General features: G+C 42.8%; 3 protein-coding genes across 4 annotated transcripts; 2 read left to right on the forward strand and 1 right to left on the reverse strand.

The window, feature by feature from the left end:
* The first annotated feature begins 480 nt into the window (after positions 1 to 480).
* Positions 481 to 11467, forward strand: LOC115576314 (ethanolamine-phosphate cytidylyltransferase-like). 2 transcript variants are annotated; one of them, XM_030408854.1, is made up of 13 exons: positions 481 to 826; positions 5508 to 5596; positions 6756 to 6917; positions 7031 to 7097; positions 7211 to 7295; positions 7375 to 7416; positions 7985 to 8132; positions 8234 to 8316; positions 8415 to 8492; positions 8591 to 8656; positions 9111 to 9176; positions 9268 to 9356; positions 10022 to 11467. In XM_030408854.1, the coding sequence occupies exons 1-13, from the start codon at positions 693 to 695 to the stop codon at positions 10134 to 10136; spliced, it is 1224 nt and encodes a 407-aa protein (XP_030264714.1). In that variant the 5' UTR covers positions 481 to 692; the 3' UTR covers positions 10137 to 11467. The 2 variants fall into 2 exon arrangements, with proteins under 2 accessions (XP_030264714.1, XP_030264715.1); XM_030408855.1 differs by having other exon boundaries at positions 8000 to 8132.
* A 1381-nt stretch (positions 11468 to 12848) lies between these two features.
* On the forward strand, positions 12849 to 22095 carry LOC115575047 (guanine nucleotide-binding protein G(o) subunit alpha-like). The gene is made up of 10 exons (XM_030406821.1): positions 12849 to 12996; positions 13268 to 13403; positions 13477 to 13568; positions 13666 to 13758; positions 14292 to 14452; positions 16467 to 16595; positions 19459 to 19588; positions 19708 to 19779; positions 21326 to 21413; positions 21797 to 22095. The coding sequence occupies exons 1-10, from the start codon at positions 12958 to 12960 to the stop codon at positions 21985 to 21987; spliced, it is 1131 nt and encodes a 376-aa protein (XP_030262681.1). The 5' UTR covers positions 12849 to 12957; the 3' UTR covers positions 21988 to 22095.
* A 359-nt stretch (positions 22096 to 22454) lies between these two features.
* On the reverse strand, positions 22455 to 24096 carry LOC115575923 (neuropeptide B-like). Its single transcript, XM_030408344.1, has 2 exons — positions 23777 to 24096; positions 22455 to 22811 (listed from the first exon to the last, which is right to left on the reverse strand). Exons 1-2 carry the CDS (start codon positions 24032 to 24034, stop codon positions 22683 to 22685), a joined length of 387 nt encoding a protein of 128 aa, XP_030264204.1. The 5' UTR covers positions 24035 to 24096; the 3' UTR covers positions 22455 to 22682.
* Positions 24097 to 24715: the final 619 nt, after the last annotated feature.

Here is a 24715-nt window from a genome sequence, read left to right on the forward strand (position 1 = left end):
CATCCCCAACTGTAAATAACCATTACCCTTAACTCTGATCACCTATAAATTGACCTGTTCATTGATGCTGCTCACCAGAACAGGATGCACGTGACTTTATTTGATTCCTATGACGGCTGGTGGTTGAAACCTTTGGTTAAATCGGACATAATGTACAGAACCCGGCAGGTCACCAGAAGCAGCTTTTGGCGGACAGCCAGCTCGTTTCTGTGGGAATCCAGATTTTGTCACATGACGCTGGAGAAACGCCGCTATTATGTAACAACATGTCGGCTGCGTGCACCGGCACTTCATCGTACGATCCGACCTGTGTCGAGTCCGCCACTGGAAGCGCGCGTCTTCCGGTGGGTGCTTTTCAAAATAAAACGCAACCCTGAGAAAATGTCGTTAGCGGGGTTTTACTCGCAGCTCTCCCTTTCTTCCTGACGCGTCTGTCCGCTGTGGTGCGCTTGACGTAGCTGGAGCGTCGTGCGTCGCTGCGTCGCCGGCAGAGGAGGCGTTGGCGCATCGCACTGGTGCTGCTGCCGCTGACACACACCGGCTGTCCTGCGCCGACACGGGCCACACAATCCACCGACACGGTCCGGTCACCATCTCCATCTTTCAGGCTGTCCCCCCTCCCTCTTCCTCTGCTGCTGCTTCTTTTTTTTCTACAGAGATCGAGTCACCAGCTTGTTTTGTTGTTGTGAGAAATGATTAAAAACGGACATCACCACCACCAGGGCAACAGCGCGCCAGCCGGGAAAGACGCAGGGACGACCCCCGGCGCTGCAGCGTGCAGTCCCGAGAAGAGGAGGCGAAGGATCCGGGTGTGGTGCGACGGATGGTGAGTACTGGGGAGGATGATCGATCGTGACATGGCAGAGGTGGCCCGCAAGACCGTTTAAGGGATCGTTTTTTTTTTTCTTTTTTCTTTGCATCGAGCGCGTTTGAATGAGAGTGACCTCCTCCTGTGAGCAGCGGGACGGGGCCTGCTGCAGGTTGCAGAGCTCTCACCGGACCCTCGGTCCTCCGGAGATGCGCAGAAAACTTTTAATTGAACAGAAATTCCACTCTGACAGCGTTAATGACAGGACACGGGACTCATTACATTGCGTTACTTGCACTTGGCAATGCCACTGAGGCAAACCCCCCACTGTCAGTTTTTTCCACCTCAGTAGACACACTATTACATAATAACATCAGGACGGATTCACACTGATCTCGGGTGCTGCGGCTCATCATGACTCACTGGCATGATGTGGAGGGAGCCTCCTAACTTTGAGCAGCCCTGGGAAGACATGCTTACACAGACAATGACATGTTATTACAGGTGCTTAGGGACTCAGGTGTCTGTGCCAGATGATTGTGTTTTAAGTGCTTAACACACGTTAGAGACGACTAAACTGACAGTGACGCTTTTGTGTGTTCAGCACTTGTATGTGTGTTTAGTTAAGCACAGATTTAAGACATCATTCAGAAGCAGGGCGCAGGATACATGTTGAATTCATGTGTAATGTTTCCTCCACAAATGATTTGATGTGGCCGCTTCATAATGCAGCATGTGATCCTCCAAACTTTATCTTTAGTCTTATCTTTTGTCCTGTTTAGAGTTGAGTGTACTCATATGACATTTATTACACCATAACAGTTTTACGACCCATGAAACTACACCTTAAGACACAACCGGAAGTCTTGCTGCCACGAAAGATGTCAACAGTGATGTTTAGATGCGTACTGACCTTCAGGAAAATGAGTTGTACAAAGTAATTACTGGTAAATCTGCATGCCCCTATTAGTTTTTTTTAAGACCAAAAATACGAATTTGAACAAAAAATCCCAAATAAAAGATCTATTTTAAAGTATATGTTCAACTGGAAATGAAGATTCAGTCATTGTCTGCTCACCCTCACGCTGATGGAAAGTCAAGGGAAGTTTCGTAGTCTGCGAAACGTTTCTGGAGCGTCGCAGCAAAACAGAGTTGCGGCGTTCTCCTCGACAACTGAAGTCGATGGACTTGTTTTTAAAAGACGGCAAAACGAAACCTGAAAAAAACCTACGCTAAAAGCGCCTAGCACGCATCTCAACTTCAGTCGTTAAAAAAAGAAAAGCAGTTTTTGCTGGGACGCTCCAGAAATGTCTCACAAACTACAAAAGTTCACCCAACTTTCTCCCGGCATGTCGGTGAGTTAAAGAGATAACAAGTGACTTTTCCTTTTTGGGCGAACTGTTCCTTTAATTACAGTTTCTACAAAAAAACATATGAGCTTTCTTAAAAACAATAATCTCAGCTGAACGCAACCGTCTGCGGCGCTCTCTAATATGTCTTTTCTTACAATATGACAACAGGAAATTAACTGAGTCTTGAAGGAGAGGAAGGACAAAGACCCGCGTTCACATGCAAACCCAGAACGTCGCAGTCATAATGCACTTTGAACGTCCCTCGCCTGACTCGTCTTGGGACTGCTTCCATGACGCCATGATGACACCTTTACAAACAAGGTGTCTTCTTTCAGCTCGGTGTAACGGAATACAGAACAATTATATTGCAGTCGGGCAAGGTGCTCACCTGGGCCAGGCTCTACTTTTTTACTTCCGCACAGCTGTGGAGACGACAAGGCAAACCAAGTAAAATTAGCACTTGCGTTCACATCGATTGGCAATACATGTCTCCTTGTTCGACAGCCAGGCTTGACTTGATTGTCAGCCACTGTCCGGGTGACAGGGGAGCCTAATTACCCCGGACACTCTGAGCAGGTTTCACTGACCGGCCCAAAGGTGAAACTGTTCCACGGTGTCGTCTCAGGTACACCCCTCGCTAATCTTTCAGTCGCCTCACCTTGACACTTCGAGGAGAGTCCCAGTGAGTCTCAATTAGGGGTCTTGAGTGCATCCCTGGAAACCAACAGTGTTGTCCCTCTCAAGTCTTTGCTGTAGATATCTCAAAATATTAGGAGCAAAATGACCAGCAAAGACAAATAATACTGCTAAATTCAACTATTTCAATAATAAACTAATTGTTAGAGACATTTTTGTGGCTCTGTCAGTGTTTGAATACGTCACAGTAGCGGGCGTTTTCCCATTATGCCCTGGCCTTTTATAGACAAAACTATTAGTCATGACAATGTTCATTAGTTGCACTTTCAGAAGCCTCCTCTGGGAGGACTGCATTCTGGCTCTGTGGTGCTGCAGCGGTGGCGGCGGCGATGTTTTGAATTTCTGCATTCGAAGGCCAGGATTATGTCGGCTTTCTCTATAAGAATTCCTGCCATTTAGGTGTGGCTGTGTATCCGTGGTTTGACGGAATGTTTGCAGAATATTTGGGATGCCAGAATATTAACCGGTGGGCTGAGCACGCAAAGAGAGCCAATGTCAACAGAGCTCATGTCATTAACCCCTCTGACCCCTCCGTCCCACACCTGCTCCGGCCGCTGGCGCTCTAGCGGCGGCGTCTCGTCACAACTGAGCACATTGTGTCCCTGCTGGACATCCAGCGGTGTCAGCGGCGTGAGAGGAAAATTCCAAGGAAAGAGCACAGTCACTTCATGTGTTGGGACGTCTCTTGACAAAGGCCACTCTCTCATTGGTCACCCTGGGAAGAGGCGACTGGGGGAAATCAAGCGGGAGTGTAAAGTCCACCTACAGTGTGTCTTTGCAGGACTGTAAACAGGCTATTTAAAGCCTCAGTGAAGGGTGTTCCCATTGATTATCTGAGACTTGGTATTCTGAGAACTATGTCCACATTTGGACAATTGAGATCTCACCCAAATGCCAAGGTTATAACCTTTCTTTTTGCTGCTTCCTGCAAGTGTCCCATCCTATTCTTTCCCTGTCTGTACTGCTTCTGCTCTCAAGGAGGTTAGGTGTTCTGCCGGGTATCCACTAACAGGCTACGCTAATTCATAATTCATCGCCCTCGCGGTGATACCGCGGTGATCAGTCCCTGCTGAAAAATACAACAGGAATACGGTGACAAATCTACGGGCATGGAGCGAGTATAACACCCCCTGAAAGCAGCCTCTCGGTCTTATGCAACTCCGTCTGGGTCTCAGGATTTTTCTTCCCCATTCATTCACCTCCAAATGCCCCCCGTCCCCCCTCCCTTTACTGCATTCTTCCGGCCCTGCACTATCGCCTTAGAGTCTGCACACGTGGATCCCATTTCAGCAGATTGACAGCACACGCAGGAAATCTCCTGGTTTCTGACGAGCCTCCTTCAGCCCTCCAGCCCTGTAATGGCTGTGTTTTGGTGACACAGATGCTGTCGTTCATTAGCGTGGCCCCGGGGCCGAACACAACACAGGCTTCTGTTACTGTTGTGGCTGTGTGCATACTGTAGCTCTGGCAGAGCTCATCTGTTTTCCTATTGATTTTTAAGGATGCTATTCATAGCGCTGTTTTACTCCTGGCTCCTGAGAGTGCTGACGAGTAATATGATGCACCTAAAAAAAAGGGCACAGTTTGGACGATTTCAGTGTGTTATATTGCTATAATTATTATTCTCCAAGTTAACCGCCAGCGCAATTTTTGCCAACGATTAAAGCAAACTCAAACTCGATATCACGTTAATCTTTTTCTGTGCACGGTTGATGTCAATATCACGTTCAAAGTGAAGCAGAGAGACAAACTATCAGACTGATGTCAGCTGTTGGCAACAGTAACAGTGATGGGAGGCTAATGCCCATCTGTTCTCTATTACTATGCGAGATTAGCCCGTTTCAATCTCTCTCTCCAATCTGTGCTAATCTAATTATTTACAGATGGTATCATAGCCGGGGTGGAGCGAAGAGGGTGGGAAGAACACACTGCAGCTTTGACTTTTTTTTTTTTTTTTAACTCTGAGACTTTGATTAGGTATCCATAAGATCACATGAAGCGTGAGGATGACATCTGTGGGGCCGATAAGATCATAAACACCTGAGATATTTGAGGGTCGCACTGGTACTTTTGCATGTTTTGAGACAATGAACTTAAAAAAGGTTTGATCAACTTTCTGCAAGTAGTGACACCACCTTTGTGGTGCATTCAAGAACACTCAGACATCTGAGTGTTAAAGAGAGAGAGAGAGAGGAGGAGGGGGAAGAGTTGTGTGGGGTGTTGTCATTTCTGCCGATACTGACAACAGATAAGTACCTGCTTCTCGTGACCAATAACAATAAGCTCGCCAATAATTTGATTTCAAAAGGTCAATAACCTGGAGTTTATGCTCACCTGAAGGTAAGAAAGGCTCAGATGGAGTGAGCAAATGTGGATGGTGTGTTAAAATTCATATACCGTCCCCCTCCTCTTTGAACCGTTATTGAACATGTGTGACAAATTACAATCAGATACTGATAAAAAACAAATAATATACATTTCCCAGTATTGGCCAGATATATTATGCATCCCTACCTGTAATTCAAGAAACAACCAAATTCACTCCATCTTTTATCTTTGTTTGATTCCCAAACTAATAATCATTTCCTACAGCCACTGTAACTCCTTATGTTAATGAAACTTTGATATTTCCTATCTTTTTTTCCTACCAGCTACGACATGGTCCATTATGGCCACTCCAACCAGCTGCGGCAGGCCAAGGCCATGGGAGATTACCTCATCGTTGGAGTGCACACAGACAGTAAGAGAACCTTTGACCGTCATGTCACAAACACAGTCGCCCCCGCACCTGCAGTGCATCATCAGTGTTTAAAGGTCCCATATTATGAGCATTTTAAGGTTCATACTTTTATTCTGGGGCTCTACGACAAAATATTTTTTATTTTTATTATATTTTTATAGCTTTAAGGTAGAGAGGCTCTGTGGAACTTTTGTCTTGTGCTGTAAGTCAGTCGTCCACTTCTAAACTAACAAGAGACATCAAGAACACGCATGAAGTCACTGTCATGGAAAATCAGACATAATCCTTCACAAACAAAGTACAACAAATTGTCCACTGGCTTGTAAACGCAACCGAGAGAGACAGGGGAGGTCTTTTTTCATGTCATGTTACAGTCCACTCACATATAAATCGCAACGAATGATGAAAAACAGCCCCTTAAAAAAAACATTATTTTCCTCATACTGTCCATGCTGCAGCACCTCTATTGACCCTCTATGTAAACGCTCTTTCTCTTATCTCATGTCTCTTTAAGGCGCGCCTCCCAAATAGCCCAGTCTGCCCTGATTGGTCAGCTCTCACAGGCCTGAGCAGGCAGCACCCACTGATTACAAATTAGCTCTGCTGTATTTTTGTCTTTGTAATACTGAGGACGGTGACTGTACAGTTGTGACATCACAACGTTACGGAAGGCCTGACGGGCTGTGTGCATTTCTCTTTGGATAATTTCACAGTGTTTATATCACACCTAGACCTGCTTATAATCAAAGAAGGCATCAGAATGTCACTTTCTACAGTACAGGACCTTTAAAGACTAGGTCAGTTGTTATTTATTTATTTCACCCTCCCCTTCCAACCGTTCATGTTTTAGCCTGGACCTGCTGCCCCTCGGGAGTTGTGTCACCCATAGCTTCTGTTTATTTTCTCTTCATTACCAGCTGTTCCTTTGTGACAGCAGCGCAGCAGCTCGCCCTCCTGTGGCACACTGGGGCATCCTGACATTACGATGACTTCATAGTTAGGGCCAGCACAGATAACAGCGACCTCTCCCTCCACAGTGATAGTAAAATATTTAAAGCTGCTTATCGCAGTGTCAGGGCAAACAGAGATTCCTGTCTCTGTGTTCTTTTGAACTCAGTTAATTCGCATGTACCAGCCTGTATCTGCTCTTCTTTTCAAGGTGAGATTGCGAAGCACAAGGGCCCGCCCGTCTTCACTCAGGCAGAGAGATACAAGATGGTCCGGGCCATAAAGTGGGTGGATGAGGTCGTGGAAGGAGCGCCTTACGTCACCACCCTCGGGACCCTCGACAAGTACAACTGTGACTTCTGTGTGCACGGAGGTATATCACTACATGTATCGATAATAGATGAATAGTCATAAACAAGGCTGATCGGATCACTGATTCTGTTAGTGGCTGATACAAGCAGTGTCTCATGTGCGCTGTCCTTCCAGATGATATAACACTCACAGTGGACGGGAAAGACACGTATGAAGAGGTGAAGAAGTCGGGGCGGTACAGGCAAGTCTCCCTTTGAGAAAATATGTGAAACGCAGTGAAAATAATAGCATTTGTGGATGTCGTGTCGTGTTTGTTGCTCAGGCGCTCACATCCCGTGTGCTGTGTCGTTGCAGGGAGTGTAAGAGAACCCAGGGAGTGTCAACCACAGATCTGGTCGGCAGGATGCTGCTGATGACCAAAGCACACCACAGCAACATTGTGAGTACAGCTGTGATCACTCTTTGGTGCCTTCAGTGCAGAACACACACCCTGATTCGATCCTTTTCTTCCCTCTCAGGATAGTTCAGACTATCAGCAGCACACGGACAACTTTGGAAAGGTAGGTACCAGACATATTTCAGAGTACTTTTGACCCTTCCGATTTGCCTTTCCGAACAAATGTCGGCCGTCACTGTGTTGATATCAAACTCTCAGCTTCCTGACAAACTCTTAAGTATGTTTAAAATCAAATTAAGCTTGCTCTCCCTTGAATGTTGAAGAAGCTGGTAGTTAGTAGTCAGTGGCCTGGATGTCAATCACTATTAAATAGAAGCCTTCACTGTGGAGCCACTTGATAACCAAGATGCAGGCCTTGCCGGTACACAGTGAATGGCACTTGTGTTCCTGCACGGAGAAAGTAACTCAGAGTTAACATGCTGGGGTATTTAAACAGCGCTGAGAGCAGCGGGGAGGTTCATTGAAGGCTGGAATAGAAACGCTGTGGATTTGGCGAGGGTTGAATACATGTGCTGGGGCTTTGTGTCACCAAATGTGGCTTCACTTCCCTGCTTGCACCACAAGGTGGCACCGACGCCGCTCCGGTCTCTTGCGCTATAGTGATGATACTGAAGCGCTTCTGTCTCTGTTGCCCACACTTTGTACTCACTGTGCCTCTTTCTGGATTACGGGGGTCACATGGTCAGAAGGGCCACAGTCCCTGGACGGGGGTGTCTCAGTTCCTGCAGACTTCGCAGAAGATCATCCAGTTTGCTTCGGGCCAGGAGCCTCAACCCGGAGACACCATCATCTACGTGGCAGGAGCCTTCGACCTGTTCCGTATCCTTTTACAACCTCACTAAAAATATTTTCCTTTTTTATAAGAAGAGTCTTCTTCCCTTACTGCCGCATCAGCTTTCCTTGACTGTCCTCCTCTCTAGACATAGGCCATGTGGACTTCCTGGAAGCGGTGCACAAGCTCGCAGAAAAGCCATACATTATCGTGGGGTTGCACTTTGATCAGGTGATTCTCCTTTCATCAGCATCCTCATGAGACATTCACTGCCTCCCCGACTCCCGTATTTACGAGACGTTCATTCTCTTTGTGAATGTTTTTTTCAGGAGGTGAATCGCTACAAAGGGAAAAACTACCCCATCATGAATGTCCACGAGAGAACGCTCAGCGTCCTGGCCTGTCGAGTAGGTTCATCTCCTTCTTCCTTCTCTCGTGAAGTATATCCTGTACCGTACACGTCAGCTCATTTTTTGTGATTGATCTGTGGTTTTGTTTTTCTCAGTATGTGTCAGAGGTGGTGATTGGTGCACCCTTTGCAGTCACAAAAGATTTGCTGGACCATTTCAAGGCAAGTACAGGAAGCACAGTTATTTCTCACCACCAAGATATAAATAAATAAAGAATAAACGATTAATTTTATTTATTTATTTGTTTTTTCCTGTGTATAATAGTATTATTTCAAATGTATGTATTAAAAAAAAGGCATATACAGTATATCACTCAACAATTTATGTATGTTAAATTTTTTCTGTATTTTTCTTCATTTAACACATATCTTATTTTATGTTGTATATAAGGAGTACCTGTATTGAATAAAGCAACAATGTAGTTATATATATACAATAAATACATATTTAAAAACATTAAATAAACATATAATACTACAATAATATCCAGAAACTAATTATTATTATTATTATTATTATTATTATTATTATTAGTACTATTTTAAGGCACTTCTGTGACTCCATATATTCCCTGCAATTATAAATGAATAAAAAAGAATGACTTTTAATCCCCAGGTGGATCTTGTATGCCACGGAAAGACAGAAATATATCCTGACAAGGACGGATCCGACCCTTATGCTGTAAGACTCTGAACACTCCGCCTCCGTGAAATACTGTAATCCTCAGGGATGATAAATCACATTTATTTGCTCATGTTTTATTCATACGCAGGAGCCGAGGAGGAAAGGAATCCTGCGCACCGTCGACAGTGGGAACAGCCTCACTACGGATGCCATTGTGCAGAGAATAATCAAAAACAGGTAAAAAAAAAAAAAAAGAAAAAAAAGAAAAGAAAAACCAAGGGGGCAAGGCTCCTGTCAACTCCAAGGAACATCCACAATTACTTGGGGGGCAGAGATACCCCAATATATGTTATATCCCCTGGGAAAAACTATGGAAGCCCATCTATGACAGTTAAAATATTAAGAATAATTCAAATTAGTGCTGATTATGAGATCAAAAACTCAAAATATGTTTAGAATTAAGCCATGATTTTAGGCTGTGTGTTACATTAGAGGAGAAAAATCAGAAGAGCAGTCTTTCACTACGTAATAATAAGAAACACGGATTACCTTGTGAAGTTGTACTTCCACAGAGTAGAGTTCGTACAACCACACAGAGTCTCCCCTCGGTTATAATCTATTATTTAGATATAACGAATAGAATAATTGGGGTCATTTTTAATTTTAAATCTCATCATTTCAACCTTTTATCCCATTATTATAACTTTGCCTTGGATTTTTTTTTTTTTTTTTATCAAAGGTAAATTTTAATCAATTATGGTGGCAGAAGAGTGGCAGCAATGGGCTTCCGTACAAAACTGTATTTTTCTAAGGTAAAATAAAGGGGTCATAGTGTGCTTTCTGCTTTCAAAAAAGGACTGTATTGATTTCCTTTACTTCACCCTTTCCTTTCTTTGATCCAGGTTGCTATTTGAAGCAAGAAACCAGAAGAAAGAGGCCAAAGAGATCGCTGTGATCCAGGCAATGAAGCGGAAAGAGGAGGAAAAGACTAAAGAAAGAGCCCAGGCTGTGCTTTAGAAAAAGAACCCCCGAACCAGCGCCATCAGCCGAGTGTGCACACACAAACACTAACGAGCTCAACGAATCTAAACTCATGTATAGTGGAAAAAACCCCCCCAAAAAAAACAACCCTTTTATAAGTGTTACGACACCCTTCCACACACGATCCTGGCTAATTACAGCAGGCCCTTCCGGCAGCCCATTTATAGCCGGGGCTGCTGAGAGATCATCAGGTATACAGTGTGGGTGTGTGTGAGAGTGTGCGCGTGACTGTGTGTCTTCTGCGTGTTAATATATCCTGCATATGCAACTACATGTCCACGTCAGTCGATCAACAATCACCGGTACATACAGAAGTCCAGACTGAGAAATAGGAAAAAGAGTTAGGACGACACCGCCACATCTTCAAAAAAAATGTCTGTTTTATGTCTTCGGATGTTTCGAATTCCTCAAGTACTTTTATTTTTTGCCTTCAGAACAAAAAAAGAAAAAAAGAAATGTATTTTTCAGTATTATATCATGGGATTCGGGCACATGAAGGGGCAAGTGTGGGTCTTTTGTATATACTGTATGTACTGTACGTATGTATTATAAAGTGATTACAGTTTTCTCTGGAGGATGCTAAAAGATAGAATCAGGAGGGGAGAAAAACCTCCTCGCGTCTCCGCCTGCATCTGCCTCGGGTTGTGTCGAAGGTGTTTGACGGACTCTTTTTCGGGGAACCTCATGTACATATCAGACCTCGCTTCTATCAAACTGCACTGACCGCTCAGAAAACCATCGCTCTGTTTTCCTTCGGTAGAGCAGGTTTTTAAACTCTTAAAAAAAAAAAAAAAACGCACACTGTTGAGACCTGCGTGCCCGGCCTTCTGAGTGCAATTTCTTTTGTTTTTTTCCTTTAAACCGACACTCCTGAAGAATTATCCTAAAGTAGAGAAACGCGACAGAGTTTTATCAGACAGCTTTTAACCTTTAGTTTTGTGTCTCGAGGGAACGAAGACAGAAGTTCGGTGTTGTTGACTCGATCACAAACTAGACCTCTCACTCATGAAATAGACCTCGTACTGTCATTGAGCCCTGTACTATTTAACCTCTGTCTCGATATCAAATGGGATTAAATAATATATTTTTTGTAGATGTATATTTTACTCACCTCCTCTCCATTAACTACTGTATAGATGTTTGTTTTTTTCTTATCGTTTAAAAGAAAAAGCATAATAATATGTCTGTATGTCGAGTTGGAATGTACTCAGTGTAGGCTATAATCTGTATGTTATTGACAGATACTGTAGAAACTGATCGGACTACAGTATGCTGCTGCTGATAATAATAACATTTTAATCTGAAAAGGCTGTGTGTCATCTTTTTTATTTCATTTAATCTAATGGATTCCTTTTTGTAATTAAGGCTGAACATGGGTCACATTATGAAAGGTAAAGGTCATGTTTTTAGACACAGAAATGCACCTTTGATCAGATAAAACGACCTGCGTGTGATAATGAATCAGTCACACGGAGAGCTCAGTTAAATGTCAGGCAATTAAAAGTAGATTATTTTAGCAGCAGATCGGTACCCGCCCTGAAGTTGAAGCAAGTTGCGTGACTCTTGCGGTAAGTGGCCCAGCACCTCACAGTTGATGAAGGAAGTTATTAGTAATTAATTGACGAATTCACTCGTTTGAGGTCACATGGTGTCCTTTAAGGGACATTTGGAAAAGTCATATAGTCATCATGAAGTTCCGGCCACCTAAAAAGGCAGCAGTGGAAGAAGTACTGAGTGTTTTTAACATACTATGAAGTAAAAGCATCAAATACAGTAAAACAATATTTCATTAAAGGTTCAAGTCCTGCATTCAAAATCTATTAGTGTAAGTATTAAAAGTAAATATGACAAATTGCCTCTGTCCAAGGCTCTCTATCTCTCTCTCTCTCTATATATATATATATATATCCTGAGGGTTACCTGTTTGCAGAGTTGGATCTGATGCAGCATAAAAACCTGCAAAGTAACTAGTAACTAAAGTTATTAAGTAAATGTAATCGAGTGATTTTCCTCCAAAAATGTAGTGGAGCAGAAGTGTAAAATAGCAATAAATGGAAATACTCAAAGAAGGAACAAGCGCCGCAAAATTGTACTGAAGTGCAGTACTTTAAGTTAATGCACTTAGTTACATTTTCCAGAGTATAAAGTATTTTACAATGACAAAAAAACAGTAGTGCTAAAAGTAGAAATACCACAGTGTGGAAATACGCTGTTAGATAGAAAAGTCCTGAATTTGAAAATCTGACTCAGGCGAAAATACAAAAGTAAAGTATTTGCATCGGAGTATACTTATGATCTGTGTTTATTCTGGATGGCATTAATACTGTATGTCACTTTAACGTGTCACAGCTGGTGGACCAAATGGTTTGTACAGCCTTCTGTTGGGCGGGTTAACATCAAAACATATTCATTATTGAGTATTTCTTATTAATACTCTCAATCTGCAGAGCAACAAGTAACTAAAGCTGTCACGTACAGGAAATTAGCTAAAAAGTACAACTATAATCAAGTAGCTTAACTAATGTGAGTGAAAGTAGCTATTTAGTTTCCTTCCACCACTGAAAGCAGCTAAACATTTACATGATGAGGAAAGCTACATTTTGTTAATATTTTTGGTTTGGCTTCATCATCTCACAGCACCCGGAGGTGAGGACGTTTTCCGGACGCCATATTTCCTTCTTTGTCCCCTCACCTGCCTGCAGCACACCTGGCCCCAATCAAGCAAACGAGCTCTCAAGCTTGTTGCCATCAGTTTGTCAGCAGTGTGAGCTGTGAGTCAGAAGGAAACAGCACAGAGATGTTCTGCTGTCTTAGCATACTGCCAGTCCCACTGCAGGTACTACATTCACTGAATTAACCATTTAAACTCACTTAAAAAACACGTGGGAGACAAAACTTGCATTTTGAATTCCTTTCTTGTCAGCGAGTTATAAATCTCACTGCTATATGTCCCAGTGTCGCCGGAAAATGTGCATGTTTAGCAGAACTGGTTTTTTTAAAATGGATTTCTAGTCAAGAAATATGTTATTATTCAACATTTATGGGATGGTGTGCCCTAGTTTTTGCAGTCGGTGCTTCACTTTAGCCAACTGTGACTTCCTCGTCAGATCTGCATGGGAGTGTGCCTCCACCAGGACGTCACGGAGGAGGGGAAGAAGGCCAAGCTGCAGAGCTCCAAGATCGAGCAGGACCTTTGCGAGCATGCAAAGACTGAGATGAATGTGGTGAAAATCCTCATGCTTGGTAAGTGAAACTGCAGGAATGTCAATACTTGTTCATCAGGTGTCAGTAAAGTGACATTTTGTGCGTGCGCCAGGGGCTGGAGAGAGTGGAAAGAGCACCCTCATCAAACAGATCAAGATAATCCACAGTCAGGGCTTCTCCAGACAGGAGCTCCTCAGTTTCAAGGTATCGGTAAAAAGCGGCCAAAGCATTTTCTGTTCTCATCTGGAGCATAATGAGTTAAATGACATAACCGTCGCCTCCCGCCTCCTCCCCTTCTCAGGCTGCGGTGCTGGACAACCTGCTGACCTCCATGAAGTTTGTGCTTCGAGGGATGGGGATGCTGAGGGTCAACCTCGCAAACAAGAACAACAAGGTGACGAGGAGACGGCGCAGGTTCCTGTGGAGTCCTGGATATTGAACATATTTATTGCAGCCCCTTTTTAGCACACTAGATGTCAGGCTTCATCTGCACTGCACACAGTGGTGGAATGTAACTCGGTACATTGGTACAAATTTTGAGGCACTCTTTTGATGCCACTTTCTCCTTCAGTGCCACCACGCCTCAGAGGGAAACGTCGTTCTTTTCACCGTCCGGAAGTTTTGAATTTACGCCCTGTTAAAAGCCCAAATCTTTACTGTGCCTGCCAAGCTAAAAGAACCCCCTCGGATGTGGGTGCAGGAGTAATTGTGATGGCTTTCGCGCCAAACCTAACAACCAAACAGTTTATTGGGAAACCAATCAGCACGTTAATAGATTGTGAAAATGACCCTTCATTGCAATCCTACACTGAGCTCCATCTTGACCAGTCTTGGGGAGAAACCCATATATTTCTTCTCATTTACTACGAAATAGAAAATCTAAACGTGCCTCCAGACGATGATGTTTTTTCTCCTGTTTCACTGCAGATGCACGCCCGCTCCATCCTGTCCTGCAGTCAGTGTCTGGGGGACGACCAGGAGCTGCTTCCGTTCGTGGCGCATGCTTTCTGCGCCCTCTGGGCCGACCAGGGTGTCCGAGCTGCCGCGGCCAGGGGTTACGAGTTTGAGCTGAACGACTCGGCACTCTAGTGAGTAAAAAAATGACCTTAAAGTTCAACTGCAACCGATTTTACACATTAAAATGTGTTTACGGGTCTCGCGGGAGAACTATTGCATACGTGAAACCCAATAAAAGTAGGATTAAGCGTTTTGTGGCTCCGAACGAAGCTGCATGCAATCTGATGCATTTCTTGTTGCATTGTGGGCCACTGAGTGACATCAGTGGGAGCAGTTTATCAGATTACATGCAGCGTCCTCTGGAGCCACAAAACTGCTTTTATACTACTTTTCCACAAATTCAGTCGTATTCCCAAAGACCTGTAAACACACTTTAAAGGTGTAAAGTTGGGGCAGTCACCCTTTAAGTGATCTACGCCGCCCCAGTTATGTCTGGTGGCAGTAACGTCAGGTGAAATTGCCCAGCGAGAAGCGTGACGTCACATCTTATCAATACGGAGCAACAGTCAGGCGTGTGAAGAGAATAAGTCGTCTTCAGGAAACGGCTCCTGTGACATTTGTGGAAATGGGAGGTTTAATTGGGACCAAATTTAAAAGAAAAAAAAAAAGAAGAAAGCACTGTTTGGAAGAAGAAGGGGAAGCAGGGTTGACCAGATGGAACAGGGCATGTCAATGAACAGCAGTGTGCACATGACGCTGCGAGTCAGGGGGAGCTGCAGTTGAGGCTTTGTTCAATCTCTAACCATCTTACCACAAAAACACATCACTGTCAATGATCTCCATTTATTATGAAACACATTGGTGCTAGAATACAGTCAGTGTATTTCCTCCCCACATCTTTCCGGGCGACATTTTATTTACATCGATGTGGTTGAAACTGTTTTTTTTTGTTTTTTTTTTCCCCCAATCGCCGCCCTTCAGCAATTGTGCCCTTTTTATTCTACTGTTCATCAAGAAGCAAGCGGTGCTCTGCGTCGATCGTTTGTTTGAGAGTGCGTTGCATCATCGCTGAAGTGTGGATCATTAACTGAAGTGTGGAATACATTTTGCTAAATGACAGCATTGTTTGCGCTCTCAGTTTACAGGCCGGCTGTGGAGTGAAGTGCGAGTACTTCTTTTTTAAATTTTTTTTATTTCAATCATCTGCAGCACATGTGATGTTCTCGTTGAAGTTAAAACCAGACCCTCTTTTGAATTAGTGGTGTTGTTCGGTCCATTCACCTTTTCTCAAGAGGCATTCTGGGAAATGTAGGAAACTGTCAGTTAGAAATTGGCACATTAATCCATCTTTGAATATCCATCGGTGAAGATATCGCACCAGACAGATAACCTATACCTTCAGCACAGTTACTGTCAGACCTCTTAAAAGCGTTCTGCTGCTAACTGTCTTTGTTTAATGATCCACTTGTGTTTGCTTGTATTCAGACGCCTGTGATGTTTGTGTCCAGCTGCTTGAATTGCTGACCAAAACAAAGAAATTAATGTATTGTGACCACTTAACCTTCATTTGAAATAAATATCTTTATCTCCAGAGACTGATCAAATAGAGCAGATGTCTTATCTCTAAGGAGACGGGGGAGGTCTGCCAAGTTCAGACGCGCTCCAGCTGACTAGACCGAGACAGACGAAGATGTGACAGCTTCATTATCGGAACTCGATGGGGTCGGAGCTGTAGGATGATCTGAAACTCGGCTCGCTCTCTTTCAATCTCCTCACTCTGCTGGACCCCACATTGATTTCCCCCTCCAGAAATATTGGATCAGACTCGAGTCGTGACACACTTGACTTTCCCCGGGACCTCAAGGCACCGCGACGTGTAAAATGACTTCTTGGATATTTTAGCTTCGGCATGAACTTGGAAATTCACAGTGAAAGGGAATTACTGATGTAACCTGTGTGTCTTTTTAGGAAAAAAAGGGCCGGAGAGAAACGCTGTTCTTTACTGTCATTTAAATCAAAAGTTTCCATTTTCATAAAACCTTAAACATCATGTCACAACTTCAAACTAACAAAAGCAAGAGCTGGATGTGTGTTTGCCTCCAGCTGACTTTCTGAAATGTCTTCTCTCCTTATTTCTCTCCCCAGTTTCTTTGAGAACATGAATCGAATCACTGCTCCCAAATACGTTCCCACCGAGACAGATGTTCTGAGGGTAAGAGTGAGGACCTGTGGAATCATCGAGACGCAGTTTCAACTTAATCAAATGATCTTTCGGTAAGACTTATTAAACTGGCAGCGCAAATTCAGCTGTGGTTGCAACACGATACTAGATTTATGCGCCCACATAATGCTGTGTATCGAGCACGTAGTGGTGGAACGGCTCTAATGACTCACACCGGTCTCCCTGAAAGCTCCCTGAAATCACATTATACATTTTTTATTGTTGAATGGACAATTGGATTCCCGAAGACCTGCAGTTAATATTAAAAGAATATTTCACCTTTCTGCACTTTCAAGCTGTTTGCATCTCCTGCATTTTTTTACATGAACGGTTGAATGTGTTATGAAACGGAAACGTGTCTTGGAACCTTGGCTTGATATTTAAACTGGAGGTTTTACACTTTATTGCAACCAATAGATTTGTTTTGTTGTTTATCAGTCTTGTGGTTTTAAAGGTTTTTGACAACTAGTTTCTCTTCAGAGCCATGTTCTGATGAGGGTTTGCTGTGTTGCTTCTCCACGTTCTGGCAGTGTGTGCCGGAGCTGCACGATATATTGTTTAAGTATCAACATGGGAATGTGTGCATGGGTAATGGTTGCATCGCAGGACGTGCAATGTCGAGAAAAACTCAAACACGTCATGCCACATACTTTGCTACTTGAAACAAAAGGAGAAAGTTGCACTGCTCTAATTTTCCGAAACGTAATTTATTCTGATTTAAGGGTTGTTGGATACGCAGGAGTTTGTTGCTTGAGTGTCTTTTTCCAAAGAGCTATTCAAGTTATTCAATTGTGTATATAGTGATAAAAAAATCCCTGTAAAATTGCAGTGTCAGTTGTTTCCAATATCGACAGTGTTGGTGTGCGAGGTCAAAGACGCACGTGTGTCACGAGCATGATGGTGACACTTGGATGCGTTTGTGATTAGCCAACCCAAACAGCGGTGATCCAATAGGAAAATCTGTGTGAGATGGCAGCAAAAATAAACATTAGATGCATTAAAACAATCTCTCAAGGATGATTTGAAATGAATATTTGGATGGAATTCTGCAGTCTAATTCTTCCGTGTTGGCCTGGTGATTAGCTAACTCTCCACAACATGCATACGAGATGGCTTTGGAGTTGTTAAAAGATTGAATTAATGTTCTGTGTTTTGTCCTTTTTTATTGGACAGTTGGTACTTTTAAAGACAGTAAGGAAACGACATGAGAGAGAACAGGCAAGAGCACATTTAACAAAGCTCCTTGGCCATTAATGAACCACGCACATTTCACAACCGTCTAAGTTGATCCTTCGCTGAAACTGGTGGTGTCTGCCGCCGTCCTCGTAAGCAGCTTGTAGAGCCTCTGGGGACTGAGCCTCACCGCCAGCTCTTGAAGGATCCCTGACGAAAAGCCGGACTCTTGTGAGCTGAGGGAGGAAGCAGCCTGTGCATGACTCACACATGAAATATTGATGGCTTTACTCTGCCTGTATATTCAAGGAATCACAATATGTATGTGGCGCAGGAATAGCTGTGAAACACTGAACCCCCACCTCCCCTCCCCCCTTTGAACTTGTGTTTCCACAGTAAGAAACCGCTCACGATGCTTCCCGTCCCCGCGCTGTGTCTGCACTCAGTGTGTGGATCATTATAAGAAATAGATTCCATACGGAGCAGGACTTCATGAATATTGCATATCCGTAGCTCCGTTAAGGTAACAGTTGCACAAACATGCGTCACTTTTTGAACTTTTTAAAGATATTGCATCGAGAAGTTTTCTTTCGCTGTCGATTATGTGTGGTTCTATCACGTTTTTAGCAAATTGTGCTCGAAAACTGATCAGAATTTGGTGCGTGATACAATGCCGTGATCTAAAGTTGATTAGGAAAACATTCGAATGAATAAACCAAAGCCTATTTGATATTCTCTGGATTGCACAAACAAAGGAAAACATGATTTAGGCTAATAAATGCAAACAGAGATCGTTCTGGTTGCTGTCAAGTTCCCCAAAGCCTTTAACTTAATTTCTAACACAGCTTGAAGGTGGTTCAATGAAGTCGAGCTAGAATTCTATACACCAACAGCAAAGATCAATAAGCCAGCCAAACCTGTTTAGCATTGAACACCATGTAAACCTTATAACTCGATAACGACAGTCAGTGTAAATGATTCACACAGTTTTTGAGTCATGTCCTCGAGCAAGGATTATATTTCTGATTCAGCGAAAACAAATCGTACCATTTAACAAAATCACTGCCTCTGTGGGGATCGTCTCGGTGATGTGGCCGCACACTGTGAATGACAACCTCTTCCTGTGAGTGGATGTCACTTTGACTGTCAGAGTTGTCCCAAAGGATTATATTGCAGCCGTGTTTTAGCTGCTAGTTGAGGCGATATAGTGGACCTAATAATTGACACACCCTTTGCCTTTGACATTGTCATTAAAAATCGATTAAAGTTAAAACCTCCTCAGGTCCTGCATCCTTTTTTAGGTCTGACCTTCTACTGAATCTGAAACGGCGGTCGTGTGTGATTTTCTTTTCACTGTCAGACGCCACAGCTATTGTCCCCCAGCTTGTTAAAACCGACTGTTGACCCAGGGGGAGAAAATGCTTCATCGCCTTCTGACATGAGTATCGCAATCATGCACCTGGAAGACTGTCTGGCCCAAATGGGAACTCGTTACCTGTGTCACCAAGACCCCTCGGCTTCACTTAGTGCTGGGTCACACCTTTTGAAACAAAGTACTTGAAATGTGTTTTTAATGTTTCAATCCATTGCTTTTCTTTTCTTAATACTGAAATTGGATGGGGCAGTTTGGTAAGCGGCAGAAGAACATCATGACTTTGTAGATTTATAGAGATTTAAGGTAACACGCAAAACAACTCACCGGTTGAATAATGCGCGAGTGGATTTTGCCCTGCTTGTCGACAGGCTGTATGATGTCGGGGGCCAGCGCAGCGAGAGGAGGAAGTGGCTCAGCTGCTTCGACTGCATTCAAGCGGCGTTGTTTGTCGTCCCCCTCAGCAGCTATGACATGACGCTGACGGAGGATCCTTCTGCAGTATGTGGGGGGGGGGGGGAAATGCCATGATGGAATCAAACATAATGGCATTTATTTCAAACTTTTAGATGTAGTAAACTCATCTATTTTCCCCTCGCTGTTCCTTATTTCTCTACTAGAATCGTCTGCAGGAAAGTCTCGATCTTTTCAGATCCATCTGCACCAACACGGTCTTCAGGAGCACCTCGCTGGTGAGATTCTTGACACCTGGCTTGATTATGAATGTGCTGAGAATACAACAGAGATATCACTCTGTAGTTTTATGGCCTCTTCCTTTTGCGTTATGCGCAGAGTGTCTGCCGTGTCTCATCTGAATGTGTGGAGGTGACTAAAGCGCTGAGTGGCTTTTTAAATTTCTTTTTCTTTTTTTTCTTTTTTCTTTTTACAATTACTCATACAGGCAGACGGGACATAAACTGGCTGTGATTGCGCCTGACGTACATAATTGGCCTGCACAATCTAATTGAGATGTAGGGCAGGTGATTTCTGTTTCAGTGAGTTGGCTGCGAGCACCGCCGTAATTAGTTTGTTTGATTTCTTTCATATTGTACATTTGTGGAAACATCTACAAGCATGAATTAGTCACTCGCTGTCGGTCGGAGAAGTTCATATCTGCACCTGATTAGCTCGACGCCTTCAGGGGTTATCTCGCAGTCTTGCATCATTTTTTTGTTTTTGTTTTTTTTATAAGGGTAATTGTGTTTCTCACTAATTGTTAACAGTATATGAAGGTACAGAAAATTATAGAAGTGATTTATTTTTTTGACTGGAGAAGGCCTTGAACTACTGAATGAACCTAGTTCTTGGCTCTAATGGAGACGATGGTGGCATCAAGGCACAACTACAGGAAAATACTGACACACTCAAAGAGGATGCGAGCCATAATCAATCACGTCAACAGGATTTTCCACCCCCTGTAAATTTGTGGTACTCGTATTTCTACATGATGTGACTCCTTTTCTGTAAAACCTTAGAAAAAGGTATCATGAAGCCGTTGGGAGGTTCTCAGTTAGGAGCAGAGGTGAAGGACTTGACTTAGTGGACTAATAATAATAGACTTGACTATAACTTGGTATTCATGACTTGACACTTGACCCCTTTCTAGAACAGTGCATGCAAACATAGCAGCCTATGAGACCAGCAGAGGCCAATGCACGAGTGGGCTATTCCAACAATTAATACAAATTTGGATTCTAGGATTACATTGTTAACAATGGCAGTAAGAAGAACAGTGGTATGAAATGTCTGTAGATCAAAAATGTGATGACACGTCTACTACAACACTAACCTTCATCTGTCACTACAAAACCCATGGAGAAATGTCTGGAGTGTGTCATTTTTAGTCGACTCAAACGTTGGCTACTAACCTGCATTACGTTTTGTTTGATTCTCACCACAGTAACTTGAGGTTTATTTGAGAGAAGGTCAAGACTTGTTACTCACTCCCACGTCTGGTTAGGGCTGAGCCACATGTCCTTTAGAGTGGTAAGGAAATATGATATTTTTTGGGTTTTATTGTGATGCACAATATTCATCTCCATGTTGAAATGTCCTCAGAAGCGCTTCATAAATTACAGGGGTGCCAGACAAAATAAAATCTGTCTTTCTGACTGTGCATCAGGTTGATGGATCACTTTCACTTTTTTTTATAGATACTGTTATTGACTGAAAGTCATCAACTCGAGGGTTATTTCATTTTTTTATTCACACTTATGTTGCCTTCCCTTTCCCCAACAGATTCTGCTTATGAACAAAACAGACCTTTTCCGGGAGAAGATCCTTCACTCGAACAGACACTTGAGATTTTACCTATCTGGTTATAAAGGTACGTGTGTTTTGATAGTATTCAACATTAAAACTGCTCCCATGTTTGTGTCATACCCCAGTTCCTGCTCAACTGTTTCTGACATGTGTGTGCCTTCATCTTCCTGCTGGATGATTCACTGTCCGCTGGGTAATCAGAATTCCTTCTGGCCAGAGATTGTCACCGTATTCACACACAGTCCCCTGTTTATCATTCCCTCTATCCAGATCATGGTCATACATATACCAGGCTCACTCACAACACGAGAAGCAAACTCCTTTCATGTTTTATTTGTGTGTTAAGCAGAAAAACACACGTACGGATTCTCACCGTAAGCCGATGTCTTGCTTGCATGGATATTTAATGAATTAGGCATTTTTCTCTTGCTCTGTTTCCCCGTCCAGGAGCCGATGGTGACGTGGATGCTGCAGCCCACCACATCACCGCCATGTTCTCCTCATGTTACGACTGTCCTGACAAGCCCGTGTACCACCACTTCACCACGGCCACGGACACCGCTAACATACAGGTGGTCTTCGACATGGTCATAGATCAGATCATTAAGGAGAACCTGGAGGCTGTCCAGCTGCTGTAAAAGTCTCCTGAAGACTGAAGATTGTTTTTAATAAGTCATGTTATTTAGCTGCACCTTCCTCAATCTATTTTAAAAACATTTTAAATAAAATATTTATTGATAAATCTTTCCAGTGTTGCTTATACCTCTTCCACTTTTAAGAGTAACCAGTGCAGGATTTTCTCTCCTGTTAGAATCAGATCTCATCGTGCACATTTATCCTCAAATCACTGAGCTGTTTTCAATACAAGCATGTTTACTCCAACTTTGAAAAGATGCACCAATTTGTAGTATTTCCTGCTTTAAAACTGACAAATGTAATGCTCCTTAATTACCCACAACTGAATTAATTAGCCAGTTATCTGTGCAAGTCACGTAGTAATGCAAAACATGCGGCGAGTGATTTAGTTTATCTCCAGTGCAGGTGAGCATTAAAAGCCTAACACTGTAATTAACGTGCTTTGTGTTCAGTAATTCCAACAAGAGGCTGCAGTATGATTCATTTATTAATGAAAACTTAGACAGCATATTTACAATAATACATTCCTTTTTCAGCTTAAGACAGGTTTTATGATTAAAATCAGTAAACACGTTTGTGAAATGATTGAACGAGAAGCAGCACATCTTCCATCAAGTCAAACTTGAAAATTGCACAGTTTTTTCTTTTTTTTTTTTAAAAGTAGAACACCTCCAAGAAGTAGGCAGCATCATCCGGCTCAGTCTCCTGCACACTGTGAGGAGTCCAGGGAGAGGAAGACGTCCGCTTTGCACTTCAATGAGCCCTTGAGTTCCTGGAGGAGTTCACAGCTCTGCAGGTCTGGTGTGATGTCTTTGATGCAAACGGGCTGCAGAGAAACAGACACATGTTGAAGTGTGCATTTAAAGAAAAGAGGCTTTAAATGTGCAGACAGTGTGTGAGGTTTGATATTCTAACAGAAACTAATCAATAGTCAAGTATGTATTTTTCCAAGTAAAGTACACAAGCGTGATTCTAAAGTACATCAGTGTGTGCAACTTCGTTCTGACACGCCACACGGGAAAATACTGCACTTTGTACTTGACTTTCTGTGAATGTTGTACCTTCAAGTAACTCCACGGATTTCTATAAGTTTACAAGGACACATGATTAGCAAATTAAACTGAATACGAAGTAGCAAAAATGTGCTGCACCTCCAACAGCTACATTAAAATACTTTTTCTTGTACATGTATCAACAATAATCCATGGAGACAAAAGGCTTTAATTTGGCATGAGCCTATTTTGTGCAAAATAATTTTTTTCACATGTCGCTGCTTCTTTTGAATGACATACTTTTACTTACAATTAACTGGATTTGTACTGTTTTGACTACTTAAGTAAAAGGTATAAAAGCACAAATCCAATGACCATTATTGCTATTTCTACTATTGTCCCTTTTCTTATATATTCTATATGTATTATATATTTGTGTGCTGATTTGAAAGCACCTTTCCTGACTGAAATGACCATGAGTCCCACAGAAGGGACATAAGAAATAATTCATACATTCATCTAAAAAATATGTATATTTTGGTCTAAAATGCTACCAGAAAATAAGTTGCAGATTGTGTCTATACCAGGAGCTCCTGTTAACAAACTATTGAGTATAATGGTTCAAACGTTTCGTTAATTTCAAAAAGTCAATTGTTCTGAACAGAAGTTTTCAAGAAAGCCAATAAAGTACCATAATGTGACACAAAACCGATTTTAAATGTGGAGAACACACGTATGCGCTCATGCGTAATGCGTAATGGCAACCCCTATCCATCCCGTGAAATCAACGCGCACTGACCATCGTCTTCAGGACTGAGTTCTGCGCAGTTAGCGCGGACAGCACGCTGTTGCTCGCCGCCTCTCCGCTGTCTGACTCCTCCGGCTCGGCTCTTCTGGCGTACGGTGACCTCCGGATACCGGACAGCAAGCCGGACGCCCTGCCCACAGAGTAGTAGCTCGGACCGGCCACCTGCTTGTACCACGCCTCCGTCGGACTGCAAGCCACCAGGACGGAGATGATCACGGCGGGGAACACGAGTTTAGCGAGCGGATCCATGTCGAGCAGTGGTGCGTGGTCTCTGGTCCTCCTGGCTGTCGGCGCTGCTCCACTCCTCTTATATGGACCGCGTGATCGTCCTCACTCTTTCGTCAACGCAAATTGCCCCAGAGTGGGCGATACACACACACACGCACACACAACAGAACCCCACCTCCTGGGCGGCTCTGATTGACGTATCTGCTTGAGATGAAGTGCATCAAATTCAGCCATAACATTTTTTTAACATCTCAAGTTTTTCGAGTCTAACTGCTTGTATTCATTGTCTTGAAATTAAAAGAATATTTTAAAATGATTTGTAATATTCGTAGAGATTTATAGAGAAGTCAGAGCACTCAAAGATGTAAAAATGTAAACCCCAATGTGTACAGAGGTCACTCATAAATACAAGAAAATGAATAGCATGTGTTACATTTAAATAATTAATCGCACTTTTCTTATCAAGAGTGTCACTTTATATATATATATATAAATATATATATATATATATATATATATATATATATATATATATATATATATATATATATATATATATATATATATATATATATAAAACATGTGTACAAATAGGAACAAAAACAGAATATTGCCCATCAACCTGTCCAACAGTTTAAAGGAAATCTTGATAACACAGAATGTGTAGAAAGGGTCAGAAGAAAAGTATTTCTCTAATGAATA

The sequence above is a fragment of the Sparus aurata genome, chromosome 23 (genome assembly GCF_900880675.1).
Source record: "Sparus aurata chromosome 23, fSpaAur1.1, whole genome shotgun sequence".
In the NCBI taxonomy this organism is placed as follows: Eukaryota; Metazoa; Chordata; class Actinopteri; order Spariformes; family Sparidae; genus Sparus; species Sparus aurata.

Coding starts and splice junctions, on each gene's coding strand:
- LOC115576314 (XM_030408854.1), top strand. CDS start 693: ATGATTAAAAACGGACATCACCACCACCAGGGCAACAGCGCGCCAGCC. Junction 7,098..7,210: donor AAGAAGTCGGGGCGGTACAG/GCAAGTCTCCCT, acceptor GTGTCGTTGCAG/GGAGTGTAAGAGAACCCAGG. Junction 9,357..10,021: donor CAGAGAATAATCAAAAACAG/GTAAAAAAAAAA, acceptor TCTTTGATCCAG/GTTGCTATTTGAAGCAAGAA.
- LOC115575047 (XM_030406821.1), top strand. CDS start 12,958: ATGTTCTGCTGTCTTAGCATACTGCCAGTCCCACTGCAG. Junction 13,404..13,476: donor GGTGAAAATCCTCATGCTTG/GTAAGTGAAACT, acceptor TGCGTGCGCCAG/GGGCTGGAGAGAGTGGAAAG. Junction 21,414..21,796: donor TTACCTATCTGGTTATAAAG/GTACGTGTGTTT, acceptor TTCCCCGTCCAG/GAGCCGATGGTGACGTGGAT.
- LOC115575923 (XM_030408344.1), bottom strand. CDS start 24,034: ATGGATCCGCTCGCTAAACTCGTGTTCCCCGCCGTGATCATCTCCGTC. Junction 22,812..23,776: donor ACTCAGTCCTGAAGACGATG/GTCAGTGCGCGT, acceptor GTTTCTCTGCAG/CCCGTTTGCATCAAAGACAT.